This window comes from Verticillium alfalfae, genomic scaffold (genome assembly GCF_000150825.1).
Source record: "Verticillium alfalfae VaMs.102 supercont1.3 genomic scaffold, whole genome shotgun sequence".
NCBI classification, from domain to species: Eukaryota; Fungi; Ascomycota; class Sordariomycetes; order Glomerellales; family Plectosphaerellaceae; genus Verticillium; species Verticillium alfalfae.
The window spans coordinates 550,157-562,165 of record NW_003315036.1 but is presented as its reverse complement, the minus strand read 5'-3'; the positions used below and the strand labels follow the sequence as shown (position 1 = coordinate 562,165).

At 54.1% G+C, this 12,009-nt stretch overlaps 5 protein-coding genes and 1 non-coding gene across 6 annotated transcripts; 5 read left to right on the top strand and 1 right to left on the bottom strand.

Moving 5' to 3' along the window:
* Positions 1 to 768: 768 nt before the first annotated feature.
* On the top strand, positions 769 to 1,803 carry VDBG_02677 (conserved hypothetical protein; the record flags this gene model as incomplete). The annotated part of the gene is made up of 1 exon (XM_003006492.1): positions 769 to 1,803. The coding sequence occupies one exon, from the start codon at positions 769 to 771 to the stop codon at positions 1,801 to 1,803; it is 1,035 nt and encodes a 344-aa protein (XP_003006538.1).
* Positions 1,804 to 2,108: 305 nt separating this feature from the next.
* On the top strand, positions 2,109 to 3,402 carry VDBG_02676 (conserved hypothetical protein; the record flags this gene model as incomplete). The annotated part of the gene is made up of 3 exons (XM_003006491.1): positions 2,109 to 2,403; positions 2,466 to 2,596; positions 2,653 to 3,402. 3 exons carry the CDS (start codon positions 2,109 to 2,111, stop codon positions 3,400 to 3,402), a joined length of 1,176 nt encoding a protein of 391 aa, XP_003006537.1.
* A 443-nt stretch (positions 3,403 to 3,845) lies between these two features.
* On the top strand, positions 3,846 to 3,916 carry VDBG_15047. The gene has a single exon. It is a non-coding gene; the product is annotated as a tRNA-Gly (tRNA).
* Positions 3,917 to 4,267: 351 nt separating this feature from the next.
* Positions 4,268 to 6,204, bottom strand: VDBG_02675 (lactose permease; the record flags this gene model as incomplete). The annotated part of the gene is made up of 6 exons (XM_003006490.1): positions 4,268 to 4,939; positions 4,996 to 5,192; positions 5,282 to 5,421; positions 5,482 to 5,634; positions 5,698 to 5,938; positions 6,000 to 6,204. 6 exons carry the CDS (start codon positions 6,202 to 6,204, stop codon positions 4,268 to 4,270), a joined length of 1,608 nt encoding a protein of 535 aa, XP_003006536.1.
* A 3,660-nt stretch (positions 6,205 to 9,864) lies between these two features.
* Positions 9,865 to 10,494, top strand: VDBG_02674 (pfs; the record flags this gene model as incomplete). Its single annotated transcript, XM_003006489.1, has 1 exon — positions 9,865 to 10,494. One exon carries the CDS (start codon positions 9,865 to 9,867, stop codon positions 10,492 to 10,494), a length of 630 nt encoding a protein of 209 aa, XP_003006535.1.
* A 295-nt stretch (positions 10,495 to 10,789) lies between these two features.
* Positions 10,790 to 11,411, top strand: VDBG_02673 (pfs; the record flags this gene model as incomplete). The annotated part of the gene is made up of 2 exons (XM_003006488.1): positions 10,790 to 11,143; positions 11,289 to 11,411. 2 exons carry the CDS (start codon positions 10,790 to 10,792, stop codon positions 11,409 to 11,411), a joined length of 477 nt encoding a protein of 158 aa, XP_003006534.1.
* Positions 11,412 to 12,009: the final 598 nt, after the last annotated feature.

Genomic DNA, 12,009 nt, shown 5'->3' with positions numbered 1-12,009 from the left:
TGGCTGCAGCGGACGGCCTCGCTGTTGCCTGTGGCGAGTCGTGCTCAGCCTGGAGTTTGGGGCCACGGAGGTTGCGACATGGGAGGAATTCAAGATGGAACCAGGCCCCGGACAGCTTCACATGGGTCTATACTTGAGACAGCGCCGCTCCAGCTACCGCGTATACGAAATATCATGCAGGGAGAAAAGTCAAATATACGAGCAAATCAAGTTCATCGAAGGTCAAAATTATGCTTCCAGCCGACTCCAGTACACGTTACATCGCATCGTACGGAGCCTGCCGTAAACATGGGCAGGAAAAGGCAGAAGGGGAACACGCCATGATGTGAAACTTGGGTCACGATAGCGAGCTTGACGTGTAATCCAAGTGAAGCACATACATGTACGACTGTCGGATGTCGTGGCACTCAACAATGGAAAGGCATCCAGCATCAGTCTTACCAAGCCTTGTAGTCATGGTTGTATCGTGACTTTCTACGTGTACTCATCAGCAGGCAGGCAATTGAGGAGTCGGTGGATGTTTGAAACAAAGAAATAAACTCAACAGAAGGCATGGTGGAACGACAGCTATATATACTTTTCTTGCCGAAGGGGGCGATGGCCTGCTGATTATAGCCAGGCCTCGGGCAATGAGTATGGTCGACGTCACCCCGCACGTGGGCGAACCACCACCTCATAACGCTGCCCATTTCCGCCAGTGTTGCGCCGCACATTGGCAAGTATTCCGTTCTGTCTCTGGTTCCACAAGAATAGAGGCTGCTTACTCCGATGGAAGCCAACCGCACCAATGCGGACACGTTCAACATCACCGACAAGGCGCAATGGCGCGCGGCGCTGCAATCACCTAGACCTGTCCTGATCCACCTCAACGCCGACACGACATGGCTCCTGCAGCTGCCGTACCCAGAAGGCCAGACACCGCCACCGGGCCGCAGCCGCTTCAACCTGCTCATCGACCCATGGCTTCGGGGCTCTCAGTCTGACGTCGCATCGTGGTTCTCGAGGCAGTGGCACGTCGTCGCGTCGAGCGTCCAGACGACGCATGAGCTCAGCTCACTCGTCGCATCCGTCGAGAGGCCAGAGGACGACGCTGGTGATGGGGGAGGAGGAGGAGGAGGAGGGTCTGGTACCTTTATCGATGCCGTCGCCATCTCGCATGAGTTCACGGACCACTGCCACCAGGAGACGCTCCTCGAGCTGCCGTCGTCGATCCCCATCATCGCGACGACCAAGGCCGCCAAGATGGTGCGCGCATGGGGACATTTCGAAACGGTGACCACGACGCCGCACTTCTCCCCCGACTCGAAGGAGTGGCAGGACGCCTTGCGCCAGTCAGGTCTGCCTTCCTGGCTCGGCATCAGCCGGATCGTCACAGAGAGCAATCCCCTGTATTTCCACTCGGCCCTCATGGTCACATTTGAGATCGATGCCGCTGGTGCATCAGGCCCCGAGGCCATCATCTACACGCCCCACGGGCTGCAGGCCTCTGATCTCGCCCACGTTAAGGCGGCTGGCGTGAGGACACTGGCCCTGCTGCACGGTCTCCATAGCGTCACGCTGGGCTTGGTGAGGCAGCTGAACCTAGGTGGTCTGAACGGCATTCGCGCTGCCAGCGAGAGCGGCGCGAAATATTGGGTGGCGACGCACGACGAGATCAAGGGGGGGAAGGGCCTCGTGGCTCCGCTGCTGAACGGGAGCAGCTCACGCTGCAGGATGCTGTCGAGGCCGAGAAGCAGCGTCTGCGGGGGGGAGAGCTGGCATGTAGATTTGAGAATCTCGGGTCTGGGGATGCTCTGCTTCTAGAATAATACCAATGATAATTCATATCGCTGGGGTTCAACAAGTTGTTGAGTGGATTGATGTCTGGTGTCTTTCCAGGGGACGTAGCGCCTTCTTTCGCCCCGACAGCACCGCTCCAGCGTCGTGGGGCCCTGAAAGCGATCGCTGGCCGCCGGCGGCTCACTATGAATCATCGCCGCTAGCGCCTCGGGCCTCTTGAGCGACTTGCCGGATCTTTGGAATACATTCAACGGCATTCCATTGCAAAAAAAAATTATCCAACCCAGATCAATATCTTCTTGTCATAGATCATCAATTTCCCCAACGTCATGACAGACCAGAACCACGCCCTTGTGTTCGGCGCCGCAGGCCTGCTCGGCTGGGCAGCTGTCGACCAACTCCTGTCCGGCTACCCCGCGCCGCAGACCTTCTCCCAAGTCACGGCAGTCATCAACAGACCAGTCGCCGAGGCTGCTTTGCACTGGCCAGCTGCATCATCCACACGTCCCAAGCTGCACATCGCTTCAGGGATCAACCTGCTGGACGGTGATGCGGACGCTCTGGCTCGTCAACTTCGGGAGAAGGCACCTGGCATCGAAAAAGTCACGCATGCGTTCTATTTTGGTATGCTCAACAGAAATCATGGCTTCACTTGTACTACCATCCTTCTGACACCATGAGGACAGTCTTCTCCCCGGTCAACGATGACCACAGGGAAGAATGCCGCGTGAACTGCGGGATGATGCAGCGTGTAACCGACGCCCTCAATCTGCTGTGTCCCCAGCTCAAGTCAATTGTCTACGCCGGCGGCACAAGGGTAGGTCACTGAAGCTGTGTCGAAACTCCACTCCCAGCGACTGACAACAAGCCAAGGGCTATGGCATCTACAACCCCGGCGGCACGTTCACGGCTCCCCTCGTCGAATCCATGGCCGGCACGCTGCCGGAGGACTATGCCAAGACGGTCGCCTATCCGTGGTTTCGGCAGATTCTCACGAGAGCCAGCAGAGGCCGGTCGTGGACATGGACCGAGGTCTGCCCCGACGCCGTCGTCGGCTTCTCACCAAATGGCTCGGCCTTTTCGCTGGCGCTCCACTGGGCACAGTATCTCTCCCTGTATCGCCTCAATAACGCATCATCTGGAGAAGTCGAGGTTCCGTTCCCCGGCAGCGAAGCAGGATCCGACGCACTGTTCACGCCCGTGTCAAGTCGGACGCTCGGCAGGATATCCGTACACGCCGCGCTGCACCCGGCAGAGTGCGGTGGGAAGATCGTGAATATGGCAGACCGAGCACGGCCAACAACCTTTCGCGAGCTCTGGCCCGGGATCGCTGGCTGGTTTGGCTTGATTGGCGTTGGGCCCGAGGCCGATGCGGCGGCATTGAAGCCAGGCGAGTACGTCGAGAAGCACAAGCGCCTTTTCGCGACGAGGGGCCTCGCAGACGCAGCCGAGAAGGGCGTGGGAGCTGGCAGCGTGCAGCTGGACAGCGTGGGCTGGTGGTTGACCTTTGACAGGCAGTTGAGTCTGGAAAGACTCAAAGCTACAGGCTTTGACGAAGAGAGGGACCCGTTGGAAGGTTGGCTCGAGGCGTTTGGCAAGTTCAGAGCGGCCGGGATTATTTAGTCAGACGACTACATAGTGTGTACTTTACGTTCTGGAAATACCAAATCTCACAGAAGGCATGACTCATCGTTCATGTCAGTTTCGTTTTTCTACTTTGCTGTCCTCTGGGCATTTCAATTTACCGAGTTCGTTGGGCCATCGTCTGCTTCGGAAGTAGGCTTATGATCAACCACCCACTTGCAGAACGTCTTTTGTCTCCACAAACGATACAATGCAGCTGTCATTGAGCTGCCAGCAGCCGCATCGAAGTCTGTCCAGTTCATGGGGGTCTGAAGAGACGTCCGTGTAGCCCCTGCGAACGCTGATGCTCATGCCGTACCATTCTGACACTCCACGCTTCCGCCCTGACTGCATGATACTCACGATGCCCAATTCTGCGCCTGGAATACCTCAGATTGATTCAGCATCATTCTCGTGCAGGAAGAAGACGATTATTCATCAAAGCGTGAATGGTTTAGTGGTAAAATTCTCCGTTGCCATCGGGGAGCCCTGGGTTCGATTCCCAGTTCACGCATCTCAACACTGGATTACCGGCAATTAAATCATTTTGGCTGCCGACTTTTTGGCTCTGTCAATTTTTATCCGAACAGCTATCACGATACTCGTGCCTCCTGCGGTGGATGCTGTGGGAAAGCCAATGTGCACGTCTCGCAGAATCTCGGACACTTAGTTTAATGGAACAAGTTCCAAGTGGTGACGGAATGGATCAAGCCGTTGCCGGTTTCTTCACGTATAGATTCATCACATGTCGCAGCACAAGGACCGTCACGTGCACGTTTATCGAACCATCATTAGCTTTATTCGCTTCATAGACTATCAAATATTTCATGGCGCACACGCATTGCCATAGATCAGTCATCCCCAACTACACGTCGCGCACCAGCTTCTCATCGTGCACGTGCATCGTCGCCATAACAGTCGAAGCAGACCTGGGCTCCAGAGACTTCTTGACCGGGTTCGGCGCCTCGAACACCTCGCTCAGCTCCTCGAGCGTGCGATCCTTCGTCTCGGGGAAGAAGAAGTAGATGAAGACAGCCTCGGCAATGTCCCAGAACACGAAGACGAGGTAGAAGTAGTAGCCGATCTGCTCAAAGGCGGGGCCGGACGAGTAGGCCAGCACGATGGAAATGCCGCTCGACGCAAAGTTGCCAATGGCCGTACCCTTGGCGCGGGTCGACGTGGTCAGGGTCTCGGCGATGTACATGCTCTGCTGGGCCGTCCAGCCGAGGGAGAAGACGACGCCGAAGAGGAAGATGAAGGCGATGGTGGCGTTGGCGGCGTTGGTATTGTCGGGGTTGTCGACGGCCATCTTGGATGTGCCCGTGATGACGGCGAAGATGACCGAGGCGGTGAGGATGCTGTAGATCAGCAGAGGGCGACGGCCGACGCGATCGGTGAGGCGGGCGCCGACGATGGATCCGGCGAAACCAAGCATCGAGTTGACAGCGTTGAGGGCGAGAACCAGCTTCTCGTCCTTAATGCCGGCAGTGTTCATCATGGTGACGAGATAGTAACTCGCGAGAGAGTTTCCAGACGCCTGCAAAAGTTAGATGACCGCTGAACACTGGGAGCCTGATAATTCTTATGACGTACCTGGCCCATGATGGCCATGCCGAGCACGCAGATGAGACGACGGCGGGCGCTGTGCGTGTTATAGAGCTCCCTGTAGTCCCACCAGCGCTTGTCCGAGGCCTCGGTCGAGATCTGAGCCATCATCTCCTTGAGTTGCAGCTGAACAATGGGGTGCTCGACGTCGCCCTCACCGTGGAGCTTGGCGAGAATGCGAGCAGCTTCGTCATGCTTGTCGTTGGCAATGAGCCATCGAGGCTTTTCACATGTCAGCTTTCAGCCGTTTTGATTGAGATTCCGAATGACTTACCGACTCTGGGAGGAAGTAGACAAAGCTGGGACAATTCCGGAGGTACAAGCTGGATCCACACCGGGATACGCCATTCATTGTTCCCGGCGATGAAGCTGGCGCCGTCCACGGTCCATCCCGAGATGATGGCACCGAGAGGCCTGTAACAGCGTTTAAGCATGTGTCTTCAAACTTCGCATTTCATCATTGTTACGACGTACCACATGCAGTTGTAGAGACCAGTCAAGGTTCCACGCCACTTGGGGTGTGCAAGCTCGCTCACGTAGGTTGGCGCAGCAATGCAGCAGTACGACACGCCGAAACCGAGAACGAAGCGACCTCCCATGAACTGGCTCATGGTGTTTGCCGTTGCTCTGTGTTGTGGTTAGTTGCCAAGTCCCGACACAATCTTTGTTCATTTCCACGGAGCAGCTTACTGGACGCAGGTGCCGAGGATGATGATAAGGGCTCCCATAAACATAGCAATGCGGCGACCAAAGAGATCCGTGGCGATGGGGACAGTGAGCGCGGCCGACAGCTGGCCAACGTTGTAGATCATGAAAACAAGGCCCGTGGCCGATCCAGCAGACGTCATGTTGAAGGTGGTTTGGTACGACACCATGCCGTTCAGGCCGCCCATCAGACTTCCATCGTATCCGTTGAGACAACCGCAGCAGTCTAATAGTGGCGTTAGCTCTGGCACCGGTTGTCCAAGGCAGTCACGCTGGGTAATACTTACATGCGACGAACAAGACACCATAGAGGTGGAACATGGACTTGGTCCATGGTGAATAGTTGTTCTCATTAACTTCGTGCGCAATCTCGGCGGCAATGCCAACCGGATCAAGGTCGTCTTCAGGAGAATCGGCATGCGCAACATGCTGCTTCTCGTCGCTGGGGACGTCGACCGGGGCAGCGGTCTTGGTATCTTGCGGGCTCGCCATGGTTGTTGAAGTGGCTCTGGGGGCACCAATGTTCCATGCAACACTGCAGCGAAATCGGATTGACAACTACTGGAGCCTGAACTGAACGATCAGCGGAAGAGGCATCTTGCCGGTATTTAAATACACGTCCCGGAAACTCGGAGCCGTCATTGCAGTGCGATGCACATGGTGATCGTCTGGTGATGGAACCCCCCTCATGAGCTTGTGGCATCCCGCATGGCCCCATTTTGCTTCCCCTGGGGACCCCAGACGATACGACTCGTGGGAGCGTTCCTTGGTTCGGATGCTTGTTGAGGTGCAGGAAAACCGGGTTCGGACCGAACATCTGGGGTTACGGTGACAGTTTGGGGGGAGCGAGCAAAGTGTGGTCGCGTGTAATTCGCGGGGTTAAGCGGTGGTTCTCAAACGGCAAATAGTATTGCCTATCACTTTCAGCAGCTGTCTGGTTGGTGAGATGGCTGCGATCTAGGTCTGGGGATCGCGCCTGGTCGCCGGCTCCGAAACCCCCGGTGTCCTAGGCTGAGAAACAGAGGATGGAGAATTGGCCCATGCCCTTTCGGTTGACATCAGCCGGGTGAAAGCGTTGGCAGCAGGTTTCTGCACTGTCGACCATATTCTAGGCTGCTCGGTTTCGCCAAGATGCGACCTGAGTGCAGATACCCCGAGATTTGTCCAAGAATAGTTAGCAGCCATCCGCCATCGGCTACAATTGGAGCGGCTTACCAGTCGTGGAGACGGGTCGCGACGTAAATTGGGCGGTCCGAGGGATAGCGCCAACAGGGAACTGACACAGGCAAGCCACCGCTCGCTCAGCTACCCCCGGGCTCATTCCTACAAAATTCTGTTGGCAGTCTCTCATGATCCGGGCTGTGGTAGTCCTGCTGCTCGGAGAGTGGCAGGGGAACGCGAACAAGATGGTGGGAATAGGGCCTTGGCTCGCAGCACGCTGGCCCAGAGGATGCGGGGTTGAGGCACAAAGGGATCGGCACGACACGGATGCACTGACCATCAACCCCGGTAGAGCTATTCGATCTGATTGTTACGCACCTGCTTGGCTCAACTGCACTACTCGCCCTTCGCTTGAGACAAAACGAGGAGAACTGATGCCTGAACGCCTCAGCCACGCCGAACCCATGTGGCGAGCCCGCTCCGATCGGGGTTCATCCTTGCCGATCTCAGCGTTTCCTATATACTGCACTTATCTAACGAGGTAAACTGACTCCAAAGACTCTAGCGATACCGCTTATAAGGCACAGTTGGGAGGCTATGATTATTAGTAGTGCTATAAATGTGAACTTATCAGTCTGAAGCAATACACAATTTTCCGGCTCAATAATTGTCACGTCCTACAGCCTTATCGGAGCCTGCTGTCGATGTTCGAGGATACACTGCATCCTCAATCATTACACATACCCACTAAAAGCTTCACTTCAATATCAGAATTCGGCTTCTAGGCTAGCCCTTTGATACTGCTGAATCACGCTTTATCCAGTGAGCATCTCTTGAGCAGATGGTCGAGGATAAGAAGCGAATTCCGCCTCTGGAAGGCTCATACTTGAAGTATGCGAGAAATATCAGGCAGATAGCTGGGATTTTACCTCAGTCCCGTCTCTCTCTCCTAGCTTTTGAGGCGTTCCAGTCGATCTGGTGCTATAATTCCGGCTAAAAGAAATCCGAAAAAGGACTACAAGGACCTAAGGATGTTGTCGCCTCGTTTGTGCGCGGCTGTTGTATTCAGGACCCATAAGGGGGGTTTAGCTTCAAAGCACTGGGCGAGATATACTGGATACAGACATTTGAGGTCTTTAAGCAACAACTGCGTTGAATCGTATCCTCCCATCTGACAAATTTTGATAATGTTCCCCAGACTTCAGAGACAGGCCACGTCAGGAAGTCCTCCCTTCTCGAACGGGGCCTCAACATCAGTCTCGTAGAGGTTGGCATAAGGTCTATTCCCGATCATGAGCTCCTGCATCAGGGCGACGAATGCGAACATATCTCCATCTATCGACAATGGGTCTTCTATGTACTGATGGCTCGGAGGGACTTGTGTCAGGAGAGGCGGCGAATTGATTGAGGATCCTGCGAAGTTGGAAAGCTTAGCAACAAGCTCATCGTCCAAAAACACTTTCGCAGGTGTAAGGTCTCCGTGTATCATACCAGCATCGTGGATGAATGCAAGAAAACCCGCTATTTGAGTCATCCAGCGGAGCCGAAGAGCTGAGTTGACCTCCTGCCACTTCACGAAAGATTGTAAATCAATTTTTGATGCACAATCGAGACGGATTGCGCCACCCCCGAATTCGCCGTGATATGAAGAATGCCCTGATGCGGCCCTCTTTCAGCTAACCTCTTGTAAATCTCCCATTCTCTCGCAATCCGATAGCGGCTTCCGATACCCAAGGGTATGGCTGAGTCGAGGACAATGAGACCGGTACTGCCCCAGGCGACGATATCGTCAACACCGAGCCCAGGAGGAAACGGTCTATCATCGGACGCCATTGTGGTAGTTGATAGATCCACACAAACCCAAAGGAAGGAAAGGTCGGTGAAGGTGGGACAACTCGTTGTGAAATGTTTGGGCTAGAAGGTTTACCTCCTTTGAAGAGTTCCTGGAATAGCCCATTAGAAAACCCAGACTAGCATCCGCAGACGGACCAGGCACAGTGAATTGATCACTGAATTGTTTGTTGTGAGTACCTGGGTAAGTAACAAGGCTACGGCTTTTGGAGGTCATCATGGCACCCAATCGTCGGCAATGCACCACCACCAACAGATCATGTGCCAGGGTGCCGCAACCTGAAGGCCCCGCTTTGGGGTTCGGTGTTCTTGTGGTGCTACCCAGCCAGCAGTCATTTGCACTACAAGTCTCCCTACGTTGTTGCGTGGGCATTGCGGCTTTGGAGCATCCATTTCGTTGGTTCAGTGCTAGCTGGAACTATCAGTCAGGTATAGGGTGCTGTGCACCAAAATCATGTTTGCTTTGATTCGCCCCTAAACGCAAGATAGTTTCTATTGGGCGTATTTTAGCTGCCCTTCGCCCCAACCACATATCAGTCCTCGGCGTCGAGCAGAGGCCTGTCGCCTCATGACAGCCTTGCGGACAGGGACAGGACTGGAGCGTGTTTTTCCACGTGACAAACACATTTTGACTCGGTATCTAAAGGCTCAAGTTCGTGATCTCCTCGCCACAACCCGGATCCCACCGCCACCACATCCATCAGTATCCACTCCACATAGAGCCCAGCCATGAACTCGAAACGCCCATACCACAACGATGAATCTCAGTCGGAAAATTCAAAGAGGCCGAAAGCGTTTGACATCAGCGTCCGCGCTGACACTGGCAGCAATCTAGCCCCGCACGACGCACTCCCCTCCTCAGCGATGCACAAATATACAATAGCCTGGATCTGTGCGCTTCCTCTTGAACTCGCCGCGTCGCGCGCCATGCTCGACGAAGAGCACCAAGCGCCAGTCATCCCAGCAAGCGACAACAACCAATATGTGCTGGGGCACATCGGTCATCAGAACATCGTCATGACATGTCTTCCAAGACAGTACGGCAATAATAACGCCGCACTCGTTGCAACCGACTTAAAGAGAAGCTTCCCGAGCGTCATAGTCAGCTTGATGGTGGGTATCGGTGGCGGGTCGCCCAGCATGGCCGACCTGTACCTTGGCGATGTCGTCGTCGGAACCAGAGTCATGCAGTACGATCTGGGGAAGAGACACACAGCGGGACAGTTTCAGTCAACAGCCGTCGCCAAGATTCCTTCGTTACGACTACGTTCTGCCATCACGGATTTACAAGCAAGCCATAGGCTACAGCCAGGCGTAAACAACGGGGCTGCAATCTCGAGCCTTAGAATGGTTCGCATCCTACATGAAAGGCTGCAGAACCATCCGCGCCCAACTCAGCCTGATCACCTTTTCCAAGCAGCATATGAACATCCAGCCGATTCACCAGATTGCCACGATTGCGACTTGGGGAAATTACAAATGCGCGGCAAGCGTGATATCCAGGACCCCATAATTCACTATGGGGTCATCGCGTCAGGGAACAGTGTCATCAAGGACGGGAAGACTCGAGATGATATTGCTAGACATTTATCGGCAATGTGCTTCGAGATGGAGTCCGCTGGCATGATGGATAACCTGGAATGCTTGCCGATTCGAGGAATCTGCGATTACTCTGATTCGCACAAGAACAAAGGTTGGCAAGACTATGCTGCCCGCGACCGCGGCCGCATATGCGAGAGAATTGGTAGAGAGACTTCCTGTATGGCGTAGGGAACACGTCCATGATCCAATGTATCCTACCAGCGCCGGCGCAAGTGAGGCAGCCAGTGAGGACTCCAGGCTCTATCAGTTTCAATACTGTACTGACAAGCAATGTGTCACAGGCGGTCATGGTTTGACTCGGCGCCAAGAATTACTTAAAGTCCTCAGGTTCGACGATCTGGAGACTCGCAAAGCGACTATCAAACAAGCACACAGGAAAACCTGTCGCTGGTTTCTTCAGCATAAGACCTATCTGGACTGGCTCAATCCTGCGATGCAGAAACACGACCACGGATTCTTATGGATGAGAGGGAAGGCAGGCGCCGGAAAGTCGACAATGATGAAGTTCATTTACCAAAGAACGAAAGAAAAGGTTAAAAGCCCTGATACCATTGTTGCGTCCTTCTTCTTCAATGCGCGAGGCATGGAACTCGAAAAATCAATTTTGGGCATGTACCGATCGCTTCTGGTCCAGCTCCTCGAACAGGTCCCAGATCTTCAGTCTGTCCTAGAGGACCCTGAAGTAATACCTATCAACAAGCAAGACTGCCCTGGTCTCAATGTCTTGAAGGAGCTCCTTCAGAACGCCGTTGTGGCGCTTGGCAATCGGTCATTCATCTGCTTTATCGATGCTCTTGATGAGTGCGACGAGCTTCAAGTACGAGATATGGTGCAATTTTTCGAGGAACTTGCAGAGTCCACTACCGAAGATGATATACAGTTCCATATTTGTTTCTCAAGCCGACCATACCCATATATCAAAATTCGTCGCGGGGCGATACTTACGCTTGAGGGCGAAATAGGACATTCGGAGGACTTGGCAAGTTACGTCAAGTCCCGTTTGGTGGTCGAGAATCCGCTTGCCGAGGAGCTGCAGTCCCGGCTTCTTGAAAAGGCTTCCGGAATCTTCATGTGGATTGTCCTAGTCGTGGAGATACTGAACAGTGAAAGTAACCATGGTGCCCTCGCCCTACGGAAAAGGTTATCAGAAATACCCTCCGAGCTTAGCGAACTCTTCAAACGGATATTGACTCGAGACGGAAGCAACCCGGAGCACTTACTACTCTGCGTTCTTTGGATACTTTGCGCGAAACAGCCACTTTCTCCGACAGAATTCCGTCATGCCATGTGGGCAGGGCTACTAGAAAAAGGTCTCGTCGATGAGGAATTGCCGGACGACTCAGATTCGGAAGCTTTCAAACTCGTAACGAGTTCTTCCAAAGGACTTGCAGAGATCACCAAGGCTAGGCAGCCGACAGTGCAATTCATTCATGAGTCAGTGCGTGACTTCTTAGTCAAAGACAAAGGTCTACAAGAGCTGTGGCCTCAGCTTGGATTCGAATGGGAGGCACCCAGCCACCAAAGGCTCAAGGATGCATGCGTCTCGTACTTGAAGCATCCAATAGTCCGGGCAATCAGGAATCAAACCATCAACGAGGACAATGAACAAGCAATAGCGATACCCTGTTCTCCTTCTACACACTCTATCGGGAACGCAGGGACCGAGGACCTCACAAGGTTATG